The sequence below is a fragment of the Cimex lectularius genome, unplaced genomic scaffold, assembly GCF_000648675.2.
Source record: "Cimex lectularius strain Harlan isolate CLEC.00 unplaced genomic scaffold, Clec_2.1 scaffold64, whole genome shotgun sequence".
NCBI classification, from domain to species: domain Eukaryota; kingdom Metazoa; phylum Arthropoda; class Insecta; order Hemiptera; family Cimicidae; genus Cimex; species Cimex lectularius.
This window is the reverse complement of record NW_019392702.1, coordinates 1,981,155-2,001,677: the sequence shown is the minus strand read 5'-3', so window position 1 is coordinate 2,001,677 and position 20,523 is coordinate 1,981,155. Positions and strand designations below refer to the sequence as shown.

The 20,523-nt window shown below is 36.5% G+C and overlaps 1 protein-coding gene across 1 annotated transcript in view; it reads right to left on the bottom strand.

Annotated features, from left to right (window-relative positions):
• Positions 1 to 923: 923 nt before the first annotated feature.
• Positions 924 to 20,523, bottom strand: part of LOC106672492 — a 126,797-nt gene continuing 107,197 nt past the window's right edge. The window contains exons 2-22 of the mRNA XM_014403990.2: positions 16,831 to 16,953; positions 16,616 to 16,759; positions 12,011 to 12,179; positions 11,609 to 11,722; positions 11,279 to 11,530; positions 11,094 to 11,213; positions 10,894 to 11,033; positions 10,595 to 10,814; positions 10,445 to 10,522; positions 10,227 to 10,331; positions 7,943 to 8,072; positions 7,747 to 7,874; positions 7,587 to 7,669; positions 7,074 to 7,203; positions 4,743 to 4,913; positions 4,569 to 4,671; positions 4,306 to 4,508; positions 4,080 to 4,244; positions 3,833 to 4,009; positions 3,667 to 3,771; positions 924 to 1,466 (exon numbers count right to left, since the gene is read on the bottom strand). Of these exons, the coding sequence (XP_014259476.1) occupies positions 1,143 to 1,466; positions 3,667 to 3,771; positions 3,833 to 4,009; positions 4,080 to 4,244; positions 4,306 to 4,508; positions 4,569 to 4,671; positions 4,743 to 4,913; positions 7,074 to 7,203; positions 7,587 to 7,669; positions 7,747 to 7,874; positions 7,943 to 8,072; positions 10,227 to 10,331; positions 10,445 to 10,522; positions 10,595 to 10,814; positions 10,894 to 11,033; positions 11,094 to 11,213; positions 11,279 to 11,530; positions 11,609 to 11,722; positions 12,011 to 12,179; positions 16,616 to 16,759; positions 16,831 to 16,953 (3,184 nt within the window). The 3' untranslated portion in view covers positions 924 to 1,142. The remainder of the gene's footprint in view (positions 1,467 to 3,666; positions 3,772 to 3,832; positions 4,010 to 4,079; positions 4,245 to 4,305; positions 4,509 to 4,568; positions 4,672 to 4,742; positions 4,914 to 7,073; positions 7,204 to 7,586; positions 7,670 to 7,746; positions 7,875 to 7,942; positions 8,073 to 10,226; positions 10,332 to 10,444; positions 10,523 to 10,594; positions 10,815 to 10,893; positions 11,034 to 11,093; positions 11,214 to 11,278; positions 11,531 to 11,608; positions 11,723 to 12,010; positions 12,180 to 16,615; positions 16,760 to 16,830; positions 16,954 to 20,523) is intronic.

Below are 20,523 nucleotides of genomic sequence, written 5' to 3'. Positions count from 1 at the left end.
AAAAAGATGGGACAAACTGTTGCCTGCGCAAGCGGGAACTGGACTGCACGAGCAAATTAAGGTTAAATAAAAGAAAACTGACTCCCAGAAGAAACGTATCAGGTAATAAACAAAGATCGTAAATATTGAAAATGATTATTTATTAACATTCATGAATAATTATAATAAATTGATTTCAATTTTTTCAGTGGTTATCACGACGCCATGTTTCAATTTTTCCTCTATGTTAGTTGAATAAATTAATTTATAAACAAAAACAGTATGTAGTAATAAAACAATAAATACATAAAATCTAATAAAAAAATAACAGTTTAATTATTTGATTTATGTAACTTAAAAGATTACAATAAAGACATTACAATTCATGACTAGGAGTATTAAATAAATATTAATATAATGGCACAAAACAAAATAAAAATATTTGGCATTTGTGATGTTTCTTTGGTTAAAGAAAAAAAGTAACATAAAAGGTAGTAAAATTGTTCACAATATACATTTCTTTTTAAATATTGAGATTAATTCATTAAATGGTTTAAAACAACCACTCAGTCATATATTAATTACATCCATAAATTTTTTGTAAATATTTTTTTTTGTTTAACTTAAAAAATGCGAGTGAAAGGGAAATTAGGCCACTTAGTCAATTTTGAATACTTGCTAAAAATTATACGTATGTATTATTATAAGTCCTTTTTTTGGTTTACCACACAAAATATTTATACAGATCTTGCTGTACATATTTTTCCTAAAAGCTCAAGACGAGCTGAATGTGAACAAATCGCAACCTGAGCAATTTTGTTCTTGATAACGTCTATATGTTAACTTGTGAATTGCTAATTCTGTAATATGTATAATATATATAATTTTAATTCTTGCATATAAACTTCATTGTACTTAAATTTACAATTAAAAAAAAATTGTTCTTACGAATACAAATAATTATTGATAAAAATCTATAACTACTAAAGGTTAACTTGCGTATTGATCTCAAGTAAACATATTGTACATAATATCTCCTTTTTAAAGGTTTAAAAGCAAAATTTATATAGTGCTAAGAATTATGTGGGAGTTGTCCATGATGGTAAATTAATTGCATATGTTCAGACTAGATATCAGAGGTCCCGACTGCGCAAGCCGGATGGTTATGCTGACGGCGTTTGACAGTGTTTGATAAGGGCGGCAAGAGCCGTCGCCAGCCTTTCAGCTCCTGAGCTGAGGTCTTCCTGATTTTCAGCTACGATGATCCCCTGGACCTGAGTCACTACTTGAAGCACACCAAGCACAAACACGCTTTCCATGGTTACTCCGTAATCGACCGTCTTCCTCAATTGGGACACGACGGACTGAAGGTTCCCTTTGTAATCCCCACTTTCGAGGGTTGTGTTGGCACATTTGTGACTCCTGACAAGAAGCTTAGAAGAAGTTACCAATCTCCGAAGCTCAAGGCCTAGCATGTCCTTTACTTCCTTTAACAAAAAAAAAAATTTTTTGTAGGTGCTTTATTAAATTATTCCTAAATAAATAGATTATCTAGAACATGTGTCTGTGCATTTATATTATTAGTTTTTATTCCATGTGCATAGGGACCATGTCAGCAGTTGTTCAGGTTTTCAGGTTTCCCACGCTCTGGAGTCTGCAGTGTCCAGTCAACAACCCAATGACCAAATTACGATCTTTGGACTTCCTGAACCATCCCCAACCTAGTTCGTTTCATCGCCAGCAGAGAATTTCAAAACTATGCATCAACACAGAGCATTATTTCGTGAACAGCCTTAACTTTAAGCTGATTTTGACGGAAATGAATTTTTTAAGCTGACACCAAAATAGAGCGAATTTGGGATACAAAGCAAACTATATTACTTTTAATGTATTGAATACAATGGTAGTTGAGCCGATGCCACTCTGGATCCTCCCTGCTGTACTCGTCAGGGCAATCTCGCAGTACTTCCAAGATCATTTAGACTGTGTACCAAGCTGTGTTCCTAGAACTCAGATCAGGATATGCCAGTTTTTGCCGCGTCTAAATGGATGCGTCTGGAACTGTATATTGGTGGCACACCCACTTCATGACTGGTCTGCAGCACTACAGCGTGTACAGGATGCAAATTGGCACATGCTCAGAGTGATGGAGGCTCTGCCTATCTTGTCTGTATAGACTTCCTAAGCCAGTCATGACAAATTCTCAGCAGAACCTCTCATCGTTCTCTTATTAGAGAGATATGCTGAGTTGAAGCGCCTTGGAAAACCAGTGGTGGTCGTCTGGGTACACAGACATGTTGGGATGGAGAGCAATATACAATCAGACGAAGTGGTGAAAGCGGGGATATCTTGCCCTCTGGCAGAACCACCACAGTCCGGCATAAAAGAATGTTAGCAGTGTCGATGAGCCGGATCGTCTGAGAAGCTCTTGCTTGCCAAGAGCACGACAGGGAGATGGCCCACCAAAGGTCGGAAACGCAAGGAAGGGATTGTACTCACCCGTTTTCTGGATAGGCCGGACTTGATTGACACACATACCTGCTTGCGGAGAAAGGTTGCTCATTAATGACCCAAATAAAAGATAAATTTAAAGACCAACAGGACTTTTTGGAAGACCTTGTACCCTTTTTTTTATACACAAAAAAAAAAGGCTAAAATAGTCGGAGTTTAGTTGTTGGGAATGGAGCAAGGTGACAGTAAGGCCGCGAGGAGGAGAGGAGAGAGACGAGTTTGGTCAGGTCGGCGTGGGGACACCGACAGACAGATCAAGCTCACTGGTGATTTTTCCTCAGGAAAAGAAAGGGAAGGAAAGGAAGAAATACATCATCCACAGCTAAGTGTGTGTGTGTGTGTGGTGGTGGTCAGGCCTGACTTGAAGTTCTCGGGCTTCAACATCAAAAAACATCGGTGTAGGAATAAATAAACTGTAGTAGAGTGTGTATACGCACTATTGTTATCAATTATTATCCGAGCTAATTAAACTATTTTTTTGTTATAGTTATAAGAGGTACCTTTTCTTTTGATTGTTATTAATTTCTTTTTGCTTGTGAGGACATTAGTATTAAGTTAATTTCTTAACTTAATTTTTTTTTTTTTTTTAAATAAATTGTATGAAGGGATCTGTTAGTTGTATATTTTACCTTTAGTATTGCCATGTATTTTGAAGAGTTTTTAAGGGTTCGCGTTGCTTCAAGACCAACGGAAGGAACTCTCGGCCATCAGTCCTCGGTAGCAACGTGGATAGAGGCGCTACTCCCAATAGTGGAACCCGGGATCTAATTGTAACTACGGCCAAATATTTTTTTCCTTTTCACCTCTCTTCCTTTTCCTTTTTCTTTCTTTATTTAATGTTAGTTCCTGTTTCTTTATCTATATTTTTTTTTCTTTTTCCATATATATTATTCCCCTTTCCTCCCTCAAACAAGCTCCTACCCATCCGCATTACATTATTATTAATTTTGTTGCTTCTTCCTTTGTTTCCCTTAGACAACAAAAGGAGGACGACTGGCGCCCAACATTTTATTTCTTTCGTTGACATTTTTTTAAATTATCAATTAACCCACCCCCTTCACCAATGACTGGCTGGTCACCTAGGTGAGGTTTCGACCATAACAACCTTGTATTGAAGAATGAATATTTTTTCATAATTAAGTGCAAACACACCGGATTAAAATGGTTAATCTTTACCTGATTTGTGTTGACACTCCTTTCTGTCTGCGCCAAAGCAAGGCTAAGGACATCACTGAAATCCGTAGTCACTTTTAAAGCCTCAACATTCATATCAGATTCTCCCTAAAAACACATTTAGAAAATTTTGTTTTGTCATTTTTACAAGCAAATTTTTTAGGCTTACGAGAAAGTTTTTCCTGCTGAAGGAGTCGGACCTAGGAGGCAATGGAGGTGGATATTTTAATGTACACTTTGGTGGCCTTTCGGGCATTGCCTGACCGGAACAGGCTCTGGGATTGACTTTTGCACTTTTATCTCCTTCCTTCGGTCCGTTTTCCTCTATAGCTTTACGCAATTCCTCCTGAAAAATTTGGCCAGTTAAATTATACATGATCACAACAAGAATTGTGAACTAGACGGAACTAATTTACCAGCGGTGGCGGAGGCGGTGGTATTATAAAGGCAGATATCTGCTCGGTTGTGAGTTTTACAGTAGGATCGACTGCTTCTGGAGGCGGAGGCGGCACCACTTTGATTGTTTCCAAGAACTCCTCAAGTCCAAGGCTAAGTAACTGCTCCGCCACTGGTCCGATATCCTACAAATACAATAATAAAATAATATAAACATGAAAAAACAATAGTTGAGGGGTTTTTAACCTTGTCTGGAGTAATAGGCGGTGGCAAGAGGGTCAGATCTATAATCTCAGGATCGAGACAGAGCATAGCTTGCCCATCGGCGTTTCCTGTTTCTTGAACCTTTCTCCAAACTTCCTGCAATGCTTCAAAGGTGGAAGTGCCTACAAGATTGTCCGGGCTATGAAGGCCAAAGCTAGAATCTGAATCTCTATTCGGTGTCTTAGCTAAAACAAGATGTAACAAGAAATAAACGAAAATAAATTAAAATTTCAAAATTAAATTACCTATACTATTGTGCGATGGACTAGTAGTAAGAGAGTCAGTATCGCTTTCTGTGTCTCCTACTTCTAAGGAATTAAATGCTTCATTCACACACTGTTCTATCTCCTTTGATTGATGAAACAACGATAGATTAAATTGTGAAACATTAATATTAAAAATTATTTCGGTAGAACAACCTGAGTGAGCAAAAGGAGGGAATCGCTGTGTTTGAGCGAGGCCGGTGCCGGGTTATCACCATCTATGGACATGTGGGAAGTATCAGAGTCGCTGTTCTCTCTCTGGTGCTTGGACAGATACTCCTCAGAGTTCTCCACCACTGCTTGCATCTCTGCCACCCTGCGTACAACCTGCAAAGTTACAATTGAACATTATAAAGCGATTCTTTAAGACAGAAAAAAAAATTAAAACTGTGAATTTATGCAGGTTAAAATTGCTAAAAAAGCCAACAACTTACACATCAGTTATGATTTTCACTATAAACCCTCCTGAACGAAACAAAACTAATGGATTCTACAAATTATTTGATTTCCCTTTTAACATGCAATGAATCAAAGCCCAAATTAATTTAATTACAAAATAAAATCACTGTGAACGACTCAAATGTTATTACTGTGGTTGGAAGAATACAATATTAACAAGGTATGCATTCGACACCCACATGGGAAAAATGTACCAATAAAGGTCTTTGCCCACTAGAACATAACATACTAGGACTGTGTCAGGCACGAAAAAAACAAACAAAAAAAACACTCCGGTCACTACTATGCCCACTGCAACGGATGAACCGCGTTCTATACCCGTATGGGACGCATATGTAAAAACATTTCGTAGCCGTCCTGCTTCACTGTTGTACATTTCTTTTTTTAAAATGCGTCGTTTGTGAACTTTTGTTTTCTTGTGTGGAGTAAATTTGTTAAATAAAGTATGGCTATTAGAAAATTATCTATACGACAATTGGCCCTGATTGCCATTATTTTGGATGAGGAAGAGTAAAACCAAAAAAACACTAGATGTTGCAAATTTTATAAAAACTCATAATTACGAACATATTCTATTGTTGTTCATCCTCTATTTTTATTAAGACACAAACACTCACAACACAACAGAACACAAACACAGATCTCTTCGTCAAATGCAAAGAACTTGTGTGGAACGGGATAGCAATGCAGTAGGCCGGATGGGCGCAACCATCACGTGTCATACACGAAGCGGGCCAACACCTACAAAATATTTTTTGATTTTTGACTGAACGTGCTTGGCACAGTACAGTGTTGGACGGTGACGGAACAGTTTAGTGGGCATTTTCTAATACTAACTGATGTAAAGAATATTTGTTTGCATGTGTCGATACGGTTGCGGTCCTGGTATGATACGTTCTAGTGGGCACAGACCTTAAAGTTGATGAGAAACATAAATGGATACACAAAACAAAAATTGAACAGATTTTCTATTTTTAAGGGATTAACTGAGTGACTTTTTTTTCTGTGAAACTAAATATAGTATTTTTTTTAAAACATTTCTGCATCATTTGGCTAAAAAATGCCAAATTTAAACAATAATTTATTATTTTGCCTCATTACTGTCCCCATATAGTGTAATCTTGGGAGAAAAACCATACGAATCAATAGTTTGGTTTTTTACAATCATTTCAAGTGGCCAATGCTCACTTTTTTGGTTGTCTAACACAGCTTTTCCCCTTCTCCAGTTTTGGAGGATGCAATAAAAATAACACTGTCGATGACAAAATGCCAAAATGAGTCCATCAAACCAAAACGGCATAAGCTACCAGGAGTGATCATTAACAACTGAACTACAGATTTGTTTTATTATTCTCCCAACAAGCAAATTATGCATAAGCAATTTATGATAGGTTCTGAGTACAAAAAGGTGTAAGCAAAATTTTCTATTGTCTGAATTGCATCTAGGCCAACTGTCAATCATGGAATAAAACAATATGTTGTGACAATAAGTCAGTTGGCTTTTTTAACTCAACATAATAGATTTTATTGGTTTTACAATTAATTATTGACCTGGAGAAGAATATAGAAAAATTAAATTAAATTAAAAAAATAAATGGTCAATCTAGCATACTCTGCCTAATTTTATTTGGCTTTGTTTTTGGTTAGATAAAAGTTTTAATTAAAAAGCTGATTAATAGGTACATACCATGCTTGAATTATGATTTTTATAAAATATTTGTTTTTAAAAATACGTTACGAATTTTTTCCCAAATCAAAATGAAATGGTGATTTGTTTCTGATGTACTAGAAGGGACAAGGGACAAAGAATTCTATCTGAAAGAACTGGTAAGTGTGTAAAAATTAGCCATTTTTACAAAATTTTGAATGCAACAGTAAAAAAAATTTAAATAATAAAAAAGGAGCAAGCATTTTTTTAAACATAGAAAATGAAAATTTGGTGTCTAGAGAAGTAGACAAGATACATGTTTAAGGGTTTTTATGTTTTTTAATTTCTATTTTGTCAGTGATTTTCTGTTTTTGAAGTACCTCGGGGTTATGAGCATCAATGTAACCCTCCTGTTCGAGAATTTCCATCGAAACAACACTGTGGAAGTCAATACCGTTGTTACTTGGTGACAAGGGATTCATGCCATTCCTGTCTCTCACTTTACCAGGCCTTTAAGGAAATCACACAAATGGTATTAAGTAGCACAGAGAAACAACAAAATAGTACATAAAAAAAACACAAAGGATGAATTACAACAAGTTATGAATTGTAAATAATACTTTGTTCACAAGACTATAACTCAAAAATTGTGCAAATCTTGAAAAAGTGTATGATTACAATCACCTTCAATATTTGCACAGTTTTTTTTAATAAATTAACAATTGTCAAATTAAAAAAATAAATAAAAAACCAACATATGAGCCCATGTACAGAAAAAAATGAATTAAGTGTTTTTTCATGTTTTTCCTATTTTAAAACTATTACATATAGCTTCCATGCATAGAAAACAGTGTTCTTTTGACATGTTTAAAATACGACTTTGTTTTACTTACACATTCATGTTGCTATCAACCCCGTTACTTCTAATTACTTTACTATTACTTCTACTCAGTGTGTGATTTCCATTTGTCTTGACCTACAAGGACAATTTCATCAATTTGTTAACTCTTTTTTAATTTAATTGGTCGATTGATTGAAAATTTTGTCACTGACTTGTCTATTTGGGTTGAGTGTGTGAAGAGGAATTGCAAAATTGACCATCCTGTGCTCTTCGTGATCGCCGTCCAATCCGTAGCTCCAGAATGCCGGTTTGACGACATGCTGCGAGTGATAGAGGGGTGCTGAAAATTTAAATAGCGCATCAAGATTTTTGCATTTTTTTAAATTACGATAAAATAGTAATAATTGCCTGTATCGATGATCCATTCATCAGGATCTTGATGTACTTGTAGATCGGAGCCGGTAAAAAGTTTAAAATAGCCTTGGAGTACGAGAACCAACTCTTCAGCATCTCTCTCTTCCACCGTAAATCTTAGTTCCTAAAATTGTGATAAAACTTTATTGCTGATTACTAAAGACTGGATTAATGTGCAATTGTATTTTTTTATTTTTTTTTATTTTTTTTTTATTTTTTTTTTTTTACAAGGGTTCCTAACAGCAGAGGTCATATAAACCCTCAGGGTGCTGGTGTTTTTCAAGAAAAAGCCCATTTGTAAGTATGTCAGGTTTGAATGCAGGGCCACTGAATTCGAACCCAGGACCTTTACCTTACAGTGATGAGCACCGTGTCAACGCCTAAACCATTGTGGCCACCGACGCCCCTATTTTTTTTTCTCGCTCCGACTGTAATGAAGACAGATACAGTAATCCCATGACACTTTCAGTTTTGATATTTGCAGTTTTCACTATTCACGCTTGAAAATATGAGGAAAGATTTGATATTTGCGGAAGTCTGATTTCTTTATTTGCAGGAAAAAAAACTTATGTAAACAATTCTATTTTCCTATCAAAAATAATTCTTTGAATAATGGATTGGAGGCTCTGATTGATTCTCTCAAAACTTTTGCCTGCTTTCAACAAACTGTTCCTTCTTTATTCTAAGTTTGTTTTATTCTCTCGTGGAAGTTGTGTTGCAAAATGCCTCCTCTTCCAAAACAGAAAAAACTGTCCTGACACTTGGCGAAAAAATAAATTTTTTGGACGTTATATTTTTTGTGCAAGTCAAAGCTTTTCGTCAAAACAGCTCTGGGAAATTTTAACCTTGAGGGACCAACTTATTAAAAAAGCAATGGATTTCTACTCATCTTTAAATTGAAGTTTTAAGTTTAAAAGGGATGTCAAAGCCATTTCAAATCCTTAATTCTTAAAGAAATTAATTATTCAGTGAAACAGCGTCCAATTATTTCTTTTTAAATTTATTAGGTTTTGTGGTCCGATTGACGAAATAAATTATTTTCAATTAATTAATCTTTAAATGAGGTATTGGTTGAGATAAAAAAAAGTCAGTGTCACGAGCGGGATTCGAACCCACGATCTTCGGCTTGATACCCCGCTGCTCTACCACTTGAGCTATCGTGACTTCGATCCATTCGGACACCAACTTCCCATCTCAACCCCACCTTTTAAGTTTTCCCTCTTTTTTGCCATTTTTCAAATGTGTAATCTATTTGATTCCGGCGACAAATGAAATGGCCATGGAGAGCTTTAGTGAAGCTCATTTTGCTTATTAAATCCATTAGGTTTCATGGTCCGATTGATTTATCTCAAACAATACCTTACTTAAAGATTAATTAATTGAAAAGAATTTATTCGGTCGATCGAAACTTTTTTATCAATTTTCTGGTGCCATTTCAGGGTTGAGATAACAAACGGATCAAAGTAGCTTACAGAGGAAACCCGTTTATCCAGACCCCGATGATCCGGACTTCCGGATTATCTGGACCTGTTTGTTAAAATATTTTTTATAAATTATTTGGAGATTGTGAAATGCGATCTGGTATAGAAGTGTATAGTGGTATACTCCCACAATGTCCAAATAATCATTAATTAACGGTCACTAAACAACACACATTTTTTAATAAATTTCTCATAATTCTCACTGTAGGTATATAAATTTTTTAAAATTAATAATTCAACTATGGGACCTTTAATTCGTCATTTAAAAAATAAATAAAATAGAAAAAAGGTGTGTACTATTTTAAAAGACTAAACATTGTTTTGTCGTGTTGTTCGTATATTGGCTTCCATTGAAAAGGTTTTTTTTATTACGTATATTTTTATTAGGTATTTTTTACATATAAATTTTTCAAGAAATGCGTGTCCGGTCTTAAACAAAAATAAAACTATATATTACTTTAAATGTTACTTGATATATGAATAAAAGTTTTCACTTTCATAAGGGCGTTTTTCCATTTTTATGATATGATACTAATAAAATCACAAATTTTCAGATTATCCAGACAAGTCCTGGTCCCTTCAAGTCCGGATAAACAGATTTCTTTCTACTGTATCTGTTTTTGGTTAGTCAATTTTTTTAAAAATTTAATGCAGCACACTTTCAATAACTTTTTCTCTCATATATGCAAACGCACTTTTTAAAAATTATGATTGGTTGGTCACCCATACAAAAGCTTCTCTTCCAATCCAGCCATACATTTATATTATTATTTTTTTTTTTTTTAAACAAAATTTACCTTATTGGGTGTTGATGGTAAAAAAAGTGTAACAGTTGAAAGCAAATGGTCTTCTTTTTCTATTTGAACCATGCAAAGTTGTTCAATGTCAGCAACAGAAATTGGCTATAAAATAATTTATAACTTTAATCATCAACCCATATTCTTAATATTAACAATTTATGAAGATTTGGTATTAAAAATATATTCATTCCAATAAACAAAGAAAAACAACTCACCATATTGTTTCTAAGACCGGTGATTTGACTAATACCCAGTTTTGGGCTCACAAGTATCACATTTTCACCATTGTTATCCTGTAAAACATCATTATTAATTTTTATAATTTAATACAAAAAATAATTTATTTGATGTATGTCACTACTAACCATGCTATTTGTAGGAAAGCATTTCGCTCCGTAACTTGGCAATTGACTAATTATTGTCAGGTAGTACAATTTCGCTTGTAACGCTGTTAGACATTTGTGGCTCGACCCAGTCATAGTATAATTGAGTTTTAAAAGATGCGTGAGCACTTTCCTTAATTCCTTCCTTTTCATCGTTTCCAAAAGAGACGAGGGAACAAATTTTTCAAGCCCGAAGTCTCTTCTAAAAAAAAAAAAAAACAGCAATTATTCGTACAACGCTTACAATTTAAATACTTTGTGTTATTATTTATTATACGTACTCGACAGACTTGACGGTTATTTTTGATGGTTGAATATTGTTTGCTAAACAGTGCTGGTGAATATGTAATGCTGCTAATCTTAATGCTACATCGTATTTTAATTCTGGGGCATACCTCTCTTGGACTATATCATTACAACACTGAAACACACAGGTTTGTATTATTTATTGAATTAAAGCAAAAAATGTGCGAGTAAATACTTGAAGATAAAAATATTCAAAAGCCGATAAGTCTTTCTGCGCTAAATCACATGGATCGCCTGGTACAAAGGCGACTCTGAACAGGCACCTCAGATTATGTGTTCCAGGCCTGGAAGCAACCTGTGTAAAAGGAAAACAGTTTTAAAATAACCTGAAAACATTTTTAACACTGTATATAAACCGACCCTTGATAGGGTATGGTGAGGGTTAAGGAGTGTCAGCTTGTTTCGCCTCAAAGTTTTAACTTGTTCCAAAACTAACGCAAAATGATTCGTCTCTTTCAAACAGAGCTTGGTCTCAAGTGATTGAAGTACATCGCCAACAGTCGTACAGCTATCGTATTTGAAAGACTTGGTCTGCCCGTTTTCAAGGAACACTTTCAGCACATTCGGAAGGACGGTGCCAGAGCCCCAATCGCCTCCACTCAAAGTGCAACCCTAGAAAAGATAAAAAGTCGGAGTTTTAGCAATCCAATAAAGTTTTAAACAAAATTTAGAAATAATTATTAAAATTACTGGAAATAAAGGAGAACCGTTGACAACCACTCCCTCTGCAAATCTGACCCTGGATGGATTAGTTTTTAATTTTGCTTTCTTTGCTGAACTCAGAATTGCAGATTTTCTAGATGACTGAAACAAACAAAAGATATCAATTAAGACAAAGAAAAAATGAAATAATACATTAAAATTTTTCCAAGCATAAATAAAGCACAATATAATTGATTTCTAACAGACCAGAGCATTTAATTTATACAGTTTTTCTTTGAGATTGCTTTGATTAAATTATTATCACAAAAACAATTAGTTATAGTGATTATGAATGATAATGTTGGACTAATTTAAACATAAAACATTTCCTTTTTCCTGTTAGAGACATAATTTGTCTTGACTTATTAACAATACAAATTTTGTACGTACATTTATGAGTACAGGTTGACATACGACGAGGTCGACTGTTGTCTTGGACGCTCTGACGAGCTGAATAACATGATCTCTCGGGGCACAGCTCACATCTTCCGAATTGACTTCGAGGATGTGATCTCCGGGAAGCAGCTTCCCCTCGCTTGGACCCCCTTCTGTCACGAACCTAGAAATTAAAATAAAACCATTAACAACTCGAATCAAACCAGTTATTAATTATAGTAATAAACTTTTATATGCATATAATTATAAGAAATATATGTAAAATGACTACAAAATAGGCATACACAAACTAGAATAACTGAAAAGCCTCAGCTTCATTTTCAATGACATTAATAGTTATTTTAAAAATTTAAATTTATATAGTATCTTTTAATTAATCTTTATGTAAGGTATTGGTTGAAATGAAAATGCTAGTGTCATGAGTGGAATTCAACATACCTTTAGAATTTTCCCTCCTTTTTGCCATTTTTCAAATGTGTAATCAGGATTCAATTCTTGGCGACAAATGAAATGGCCACGGAGAGCTCTTAGTGAAGATAGACTTCGTTTTATTTTATTAAATCCATTATATTACGTGGTCCGATTGACCAAATTACTTCTTTCAATTAATTAATTTTTATGTAGTAGGGTATTGGTTGAAATTAAAAACCTAGTGTCACGAGCAGGATTCGAACCCACGGCCTTCGGCTAAATACGTCGCTGCTCTACCACTTGGACTATCGTGACTTCCATCCATTCGGGCACCAACTTCCCATCTCAACCCCACCATTCGAATTTTATCTCTTTTTTGCCATTTTTCAAATGTCGTGTAATCAGAATTCGATTCTCGGCGACTTATGAAGTGGCCACGAAGAGCTGTTAGTGAAGATATACTTCTTTTTACTTATTAAAACGATTATATTTAGTGGTTTGATTGACCAAATTACTTCTTTCAATTAATTAATCTATGTATTGAGCCGAAGGTCATGGGTTCGAATCCCGCTCGTGACACTAAGATTATGATGCATGTTCTCATAAGGAACGTTTGTTCAAAGAAAACAACAACAACAAAAATCGCCCGACAAGCTTGTTTCGGAAAAGTTGGTACAATATTTATACAATATTTTAAACCAACGTTTAAACGTACTAAAAACAATTAATTAAGGTTTTTAGTTGAGATGAAAAAGTCAATGGCACGAGCGGGATTCGAACCCACGACCTTCGGTTCAATTCGCTACTGTTCTAACCACTTGAGCTATCGTGACTTCGATCCATTCGGACACCAACTCCCCATCTCAACATACCTTTAGAATTTTCCCTCCTTTTTGCCATTTTTCAAATGTGTAATCAGGATTCAATTCTTGGCGACAAATGAAATGGCCACGGAGAGCTCTTAGTGAAGATAGACTTCGTTTTATTTTATTAAATCCATTATATTACGTGGTCTGATTGACCAAATTACTTCTTTCAATTAATTAATTTTTATGTAGTAGGGTATTGGTTGAAATTAAAAAGCTAGTGTAACGAGCGGGATTCGAACCCACGACCTTCGGTTCAATTCGCTACTGTTCTAACCACTTGAGCTATCGTGACTTCGATCCATTCGGACACCAACTCCCCATCTCAACATACCTTTAGAATTTTCCCTCCTTTTTGCCATTTTTCAAATGTGTAATCAGGATTCAATTCTTGGCGACAAATGAAATGGCCACGGAGAGCTCTTAGCGAAGATAGACTTCGTTTTACTTTATTAAATCCATTATATTGCGTGGTCCGATTGACCAAATTACTTCTTTCAATTAATTAATCTTTATGTAAGGTATTGGTTGAAATGAAAAAGCTAGTGTAACAAGCGGGATTCGAACCCACGACCTTTGGCACAATTCGCCTCGATTTTTTTTGATCAGATGAGATTGACGATTCTTGTTTCGCACATTTTGCAAGATGTCTAGGCCTACCTGACTGTCTGTTTTAATGATCGCTGTTTTTGGAGCTTTCCATTTCTCATCCTGAACTACAATCCACACTAAATATTTTGAGATAGCCAGAAGTTCAGCCGTATTGCTGCACCGTTCCACCAGTTTTATTTTGCTGGTGTTAATTACATCTTTATCTTGTCCATAGATAAGGAACACCGCTCCAACTTGGTTACCTAATTGGCTGCCAGTATATATACGCAGGTACTGCTTCTGTCATTGTAATAGAAGTTTAATTGGTGACTGCTGGATGGGGCCCCTCTGCTGGAGGTACTGGCGTATTTATTTTTTTAAGGTCAAATGCCTTATGAAAGTTCAATCCTAATACCACTACCCAGCTTTTTTCTGCAGCATAACATCCTATTTCCTTTTACGATATTTGTACAAATTAAAAAGAAAGACAGTCACTTCAAAGTGGCCGTACTTAAGAAGAATTTGTGAATTTCTTATTCCGAGAGATATGGCACGCGCAAGGAGGGTATAATCAATCCGCCGTCCCCCTGTTTCCAAGGGGTCGAGCTGGACAATATATTTCTCCCCCGAATGAAACAAGTTTAAGATGAAACAACTTTTCTGCGACTTCTGTGGGCTCAATTTGTGTGTGGAAGCCCTCGACGAGTTCGTAGTCGCGATTTCCAGTCGGTCGGTTTTCTTTGAAGTTCCTTGCGCCATTTACAAATAGGGGGTTCAACGAGCTCCATCCAGTCGGGCAAAGGGATTCTATTGATCAAATAGAATAATTTAAACACGACTTTTTTTTATCTTTCGTCTGTATTGTGATAAAACTATTTGTGTTAAATGAGATTACAATTCGACGAACTCGGACTGATAGGTACGCCTACACGGCCAGACACGCGCAGAAAGTTTGACCTGCACAATTGTTCACGAACACTGGATCAAGGTATGGTCTTGAAGAAAAAAAGTAAATCCAGTTGTTACTAACAAGATTTCGACCTATTTTAAAGTCATCAGATAAAACAATTCTTTGCAATGTTGGGACTGAGTCAGTCTTCAAGGAGATTAGAGATCGCCTGTGAAAAAGGTATTGTTGAGATTAAAAAGTCAGTGTCACGAGCGGGATTCGAACACACGACCTTCGGCTTGATACGCCGCTACTCTACCACTTGAGCTATCGTTGAGGTTGAGATGGGAAGTTAGTGTCCGAGGGGATCGAGGTCGCGATAGCTCAAGTGGTAGAGTAGCGGCGTATCAGGCCGAAGGTTGTGGGTTCGAATCCCGCTCGTGACACTGACTTTTTTTATCTCAACCTAAAACTTTAATTAATTGAATTGTATTAATTGGTCAAGCGGACCACGAAAAATAGTGAATACTGAAAATATTAAATTGTTAACATCTTGTAATTTGTTCTTAACCGACCAATTTCGACTGCCTATTCTAGCTGTTTTGGTTTTTTAGTGGTGTCACGGTTTCTCGTCATCCTCAGTTTTGAGTTTGTGTGCTATTTATTGTGTGCGACTACATGAATTAACGAACCATTCCTGAAGGAGAAATGAATCTCACCGACTAATGACCTCAGACCTCGGGATGAAATCACATTAAATAACATTTGACTTGAAGGATCGGAAAACTGCTACTCATAATTCTTCTCAAAACTGACAACAAAGATCTTAAAAAAAAAAACTACAACCGTACTATAGAAGAATTTCATTTTAAAAATATACGGAATTTGTAGGTCAGGCGTTTTTTTTCGGCTGGTATATTGAAAAACAGCAGACTATAAACCAACTAATAAACAATTGTGAGGACTGCGTGGTGGCGAACTTACAGCTTGATCTTTTCCTATCGTTTAGGTCCGCCTATCCTCGCTGTTTTTGTCTGTCAGATGCATTTCAGCATGTTGTCATTGATTGACCAACTCTGTAACTCTGTAACCACAGAGAGGTGTCAGTCTTTGTCTCAAAGTGTATCAAATTCAGAAGGTTAGTAATCAATCGATTCCTTTTAATTTGTTTTTTTCCGATCAGTTCCGCCTAGTCTCCCTATTTTAGTTTGTTATAAGAGTTTCACCAGTTTCGAATGGTGTGAAGGTGAAAATTTTGAGAGAAAACAATTTATTTTTCGAATTACTCAAAAAATTTTATAAGGTTTTTTTTTTTTTTTGTGGGTGCGAAAAACTAATATTAACTTTCTTTCTTCCTAAAGAAAAATCACATACTTGGAAAAAGTTAAGGAGGAACAGAAAGAAGAATGGCGAGGAGCATCCATGGCACAAAATGAAAATAGATTTCTGCGCTGTACCCGTAGTTAAAAAATAGTCGTCTCCGATCATCCTGGTCCGCTTGGTCTTGCTGGGTTGGTCATTCGGGCATTCCAGGCTAGTATGTGCAACACTTCCACCCTCCAAACTCTGGTATTTAGTTATGTACTTTTTCTATCAGTTCATTGATTATGTCAATGTTTTAACCATTTTTATTGATTTTAAATCTAGTTTTTTTTCTTCACCTTTAAACCTGGCAGTTTTTATAATTTATTAAATAATAAAATGAAGTGGTAAACTGTTTAAAGAAACTTAGATTGTACAATAGTGAAAAACCCAACTGAATTTCCTCCGTAAGGGCTTGTGTAGAATTTTTTAGGTCAATAAATCTATTTATTTATTATGTATGTTTATTATGTAATTTACCTGACGATGACAGGCCTTTCGGAGCCGGCGACAAAACCGAATCCCAGCTCGGAGTGCCTCGTGAGGCTGACCTGCCTCGGTTGAGGTGGCTCCTCGCTCCAGTCGAGCACCGGCTCCTCGTACGTTGTCGTTTTGTTGACATGGCTGAAAATAAAAGGGAAAAGTTGGAAAATTGAAAGGAAACGACTGGAAAGAAGGAAAAGCCGAAGGCTTACTTGATATAGTAGGTTTTCCCGTTGGGATCAACGGCTTCTTCCCATCCAAACGGCAGTCCCCGTCCGACCTCCTTGCCCCAAACTTCGACCGGGGGAATCCAGGAGCATGTATCACTTTCCTCACTGAAAACAAAAAAATAAATATATATCTTCATGTAATATTTTTAAAGTTATTCAAACATAACTAGCATTTTGGATTGGCTTATTTATCCATCGTTGCCAAGAATTTCATTCACGCGTTGACTTTTATTTTTATAATTATGAAATATTAAATGTTAAGTGAAATTTCTTTACTTTAATTATTCATTTTATCTATGGTCTTAGTTGAGATGGAAAAGGTAGTGTCACGAGCGGGATTCGAACTCACGACCTTCGACTCAATACGCCACTGCCCTAACTACTTGAGCTAACCACTAAGCAGCGAGGTCTTGGGTTCGAATCCCGTTCGTGATACTAACTTTTTCATCACAACCAAGATCTTAGTTAAAATGAATAATTAATTGAAATAATTAATATGGTCAATCATGACCGCTAAACATTGGGTTAAGTGAATAATTTTCACAATCCTGTTTTGAAAGTCTTTCGTAAAATAAGTTAAAATATTAGTAATTACTCAGTCTCATAACCATCTAGTTAAAAAATAAGCACTTTTTGAAATGCAGTACTTTTTCTTTTTCTTGTAGGAGAGGCACCACGAATTGGAGTCTCTAAGCAAATCTGTGGTTGTTGTCCAGGTCTGGAGGGTGACGAAAATGCGGGGACGTCCCAGCCTACGGACTTAACCACCGGCGGTGCTAAAATGCATTAAAAACACGATTTAAAAAAAGTGGCATGTTAGTGGGTCGGATCGCCAGAAAAGCTCTCACATATCTGAGGACCCTAGGACGATCTGACTCGTAGAAGAGGGGTCATCTTCACCAGATTAAGAATAGGCCATACAAGGTTGATCCCGGACTTACTTTTGGACCAAAGCCCGCATATGTGTCCGGCATGTAGATAAAGGTTGCTCAATGAGTCCCTCCTAGTTAAAGAGTGCCACTCATTGGCTCCATATAGAGAGCACCTAGGTATGCCACCCTACACGAGAATTATCTTTGAGCACGGGACTGAATGCACTGTGTCCTGCGCTCCGATTTGTAGAGATTGTTTTACTGTTTAAGGTACTTTATACTTATCTCGTCTTGTGTTTTTATGTGTGTATTGATCTGAATGTATTTATTAGTGTGAATGTGTAGTGTGAGAGGACCATTTGCGAAACATTGAGTATGGAGGATCGTCAATTAGTCCACCAGCCCACTGTGTGAATGGCATGTAAATAGGAAAGAATACATTTAAGAGTGCATATATGTGAGTGTTTGTTAGTGAGTTTGGATCTAGAAACTAACTGCATTGGGGGTTGAAATGTCCTAGCTGTTGATAACCCCCGAAGCCCAACCTCAGTGAAGGGAAGGCCAAGACGAGGCCTGCGTGATTCTGGAGGCCTACCGCGCATTTACAACTGGAACTGCGTGTCGATGGATGTACATGCGTGTACAAAACTGAGCTAATGTAAATCAGTAATGTCCAGAGGTTTTGTCCGACAATGGGGATGTACACCCAAATGTGCTATTTCTGAATCAATATAACATACGGATCTAGCACGGTCTGCTACTCTTTGTGAAGTGTAGTTCGGCCATTTCTGATCATTTTGGTCTTCCTATACCCGCTGTGGTTATAATATAGAAAAAAAACTAAAAAAGAAAATATCAGTTCAATGGCGAATGATGGCATCAATAGCCCCGCACGCATAATGGCGAAATGCCGAAACGCGTCTGGCAGGCCAATACAGCGAGGCTTGGCGGACCCAATTATATTTGCCTAAATTAGTAGCAATGCATTTGTGAACTGGGAGTTTCCCGGACCGCTACATCAATTTGGACTTCTTTAGCCTTAACGATGTTAGCTGTAAACGATGTTTCTGAACAATGTTTATGAAACATATCGCACCAAGCTCAACCTTGTTTCTAGTTTGTTTCGAAACTGTTTTGCGAAACAAAAAATGTTCATGTTAAATGGGAAAACATCGGCTACATCGAACACTGGGTGTGTTTACAAATACAGCTCAGCCAACTAATTCTTTGTTTAGTTTGAGTTTAGCCATTAACGTGGAATCAAGAGTAAAACTTTAAAACTAGTCGAAAATGTACATAGTGTTTCTGGGATGTTACAAGCAGTGGATTATAAAAACAAAAATCAAAAGAAGGTGCTTCTTAAAAAGAAATCATCAGATACAACAGTCACTATGATTGATGTGCACATCCTTAAATTACAATGATTGTTTCAAAGTTTTCCACCACCCTAAAGCAACCGAGTTTTGAAATAACAGCACCAGCTTTGTAAAACTTCTAAAACATGCTCTGTCTTAAAAGTTTAGGTCTGTCTAAAACTGATCTTTCCATTTTCCACTTTTCTTGTTTTCGCCCAATTCCTTTCTTTATTTCTTTAAGCGTTTGGGGGCATAAACTTCCGCAATAGCATCACTGATGATTATCACTTGAGAAACTTAGAAATACTCAATGAGATTTGGACGCGAAACAATGTACACAGGTTGTTCCGAAACAATGTTCCGCAACTGTCGCGAAACAATGCGCAACATTGTTTATGTCTGGACTAGTCTTTAATGGCTCAGCAGTACTTGATTTACCGGCAAACGTAGTGAACGGCCATCCTTCTACACCAATGATCAAGACCTTCAAAGCATTTGTCCTTTGTATATAGGATGTCAATAAAGCTTTCGAATTTTGAGATTGACCTAAGATAAAGCTTTCATGCTCATAATAGACACGCGCAACGAACAGCAAACAAAATGTCAACGTTTAGAAGTTGAACCTTTCTTAATATTAATTCCAATACGCAATTTTAGATTATAACATGTAATTTGAAGATACATAGATATATTTACACTATTTACATATTTACATTGAGGGGAGCAAATAATCAATATTTATTCTTCCACTTCATTTCACTAAATAAACTTCACTACCTACTCCTCAGAAAGGAGGTCGGCGGGCTAATTCCTCTTGAGACGCGTTATGGGATTGTGGGGTTAGGCTCTGTTGGGAGAGTTTATTGTGAAACTTGGTAAATTTTTGGATAAATGTGATTTTAAGGTCGTTGAGGTGGGGGTAATATTGGAGAAAAAATTTATGATTGATATGAGGGTTTTAGATTGAAAAGATTGGATACGTTGGATATCAGTTTTATACCGTATGTCCAAATGTACAAACCTACCAGAATGTAAGTTTTTCGTTGATAGCTCGGATTGTTGTTCTATGGGTTTGTAGTGTACACCCTAGAGTCTGTTTAGTTTTGGTGACTGGGAGTTTTTTGGTGGCCCTGACATGGGCCGGTGTTGTTTGTAAGCGTAGCGACGAAACGATGTATCGAGGCTGGGACCGAGGGTGTGTGTGTCTGTCGGCAGAGAGAGCAGTTGGCTGAGGTCCGGGGTCGTGAGTCGGTTGAAGGGACTCTGCTGCAGCAGTTGGTCGAGTGCAGCGGTTTCCCAGTAGTCAAGTCGGCTATGTAGAGAAGGCGAGTTCGAGGCTAACGCTGAGAATACCCTTGCCATCATCTTAGGTGCTTCATTCAGGTGATAAGGCAGAACTCGTCGAGTAGACGAGTCTCAAGCCGGTGGGGCAGTGCCCCTGCTTATTA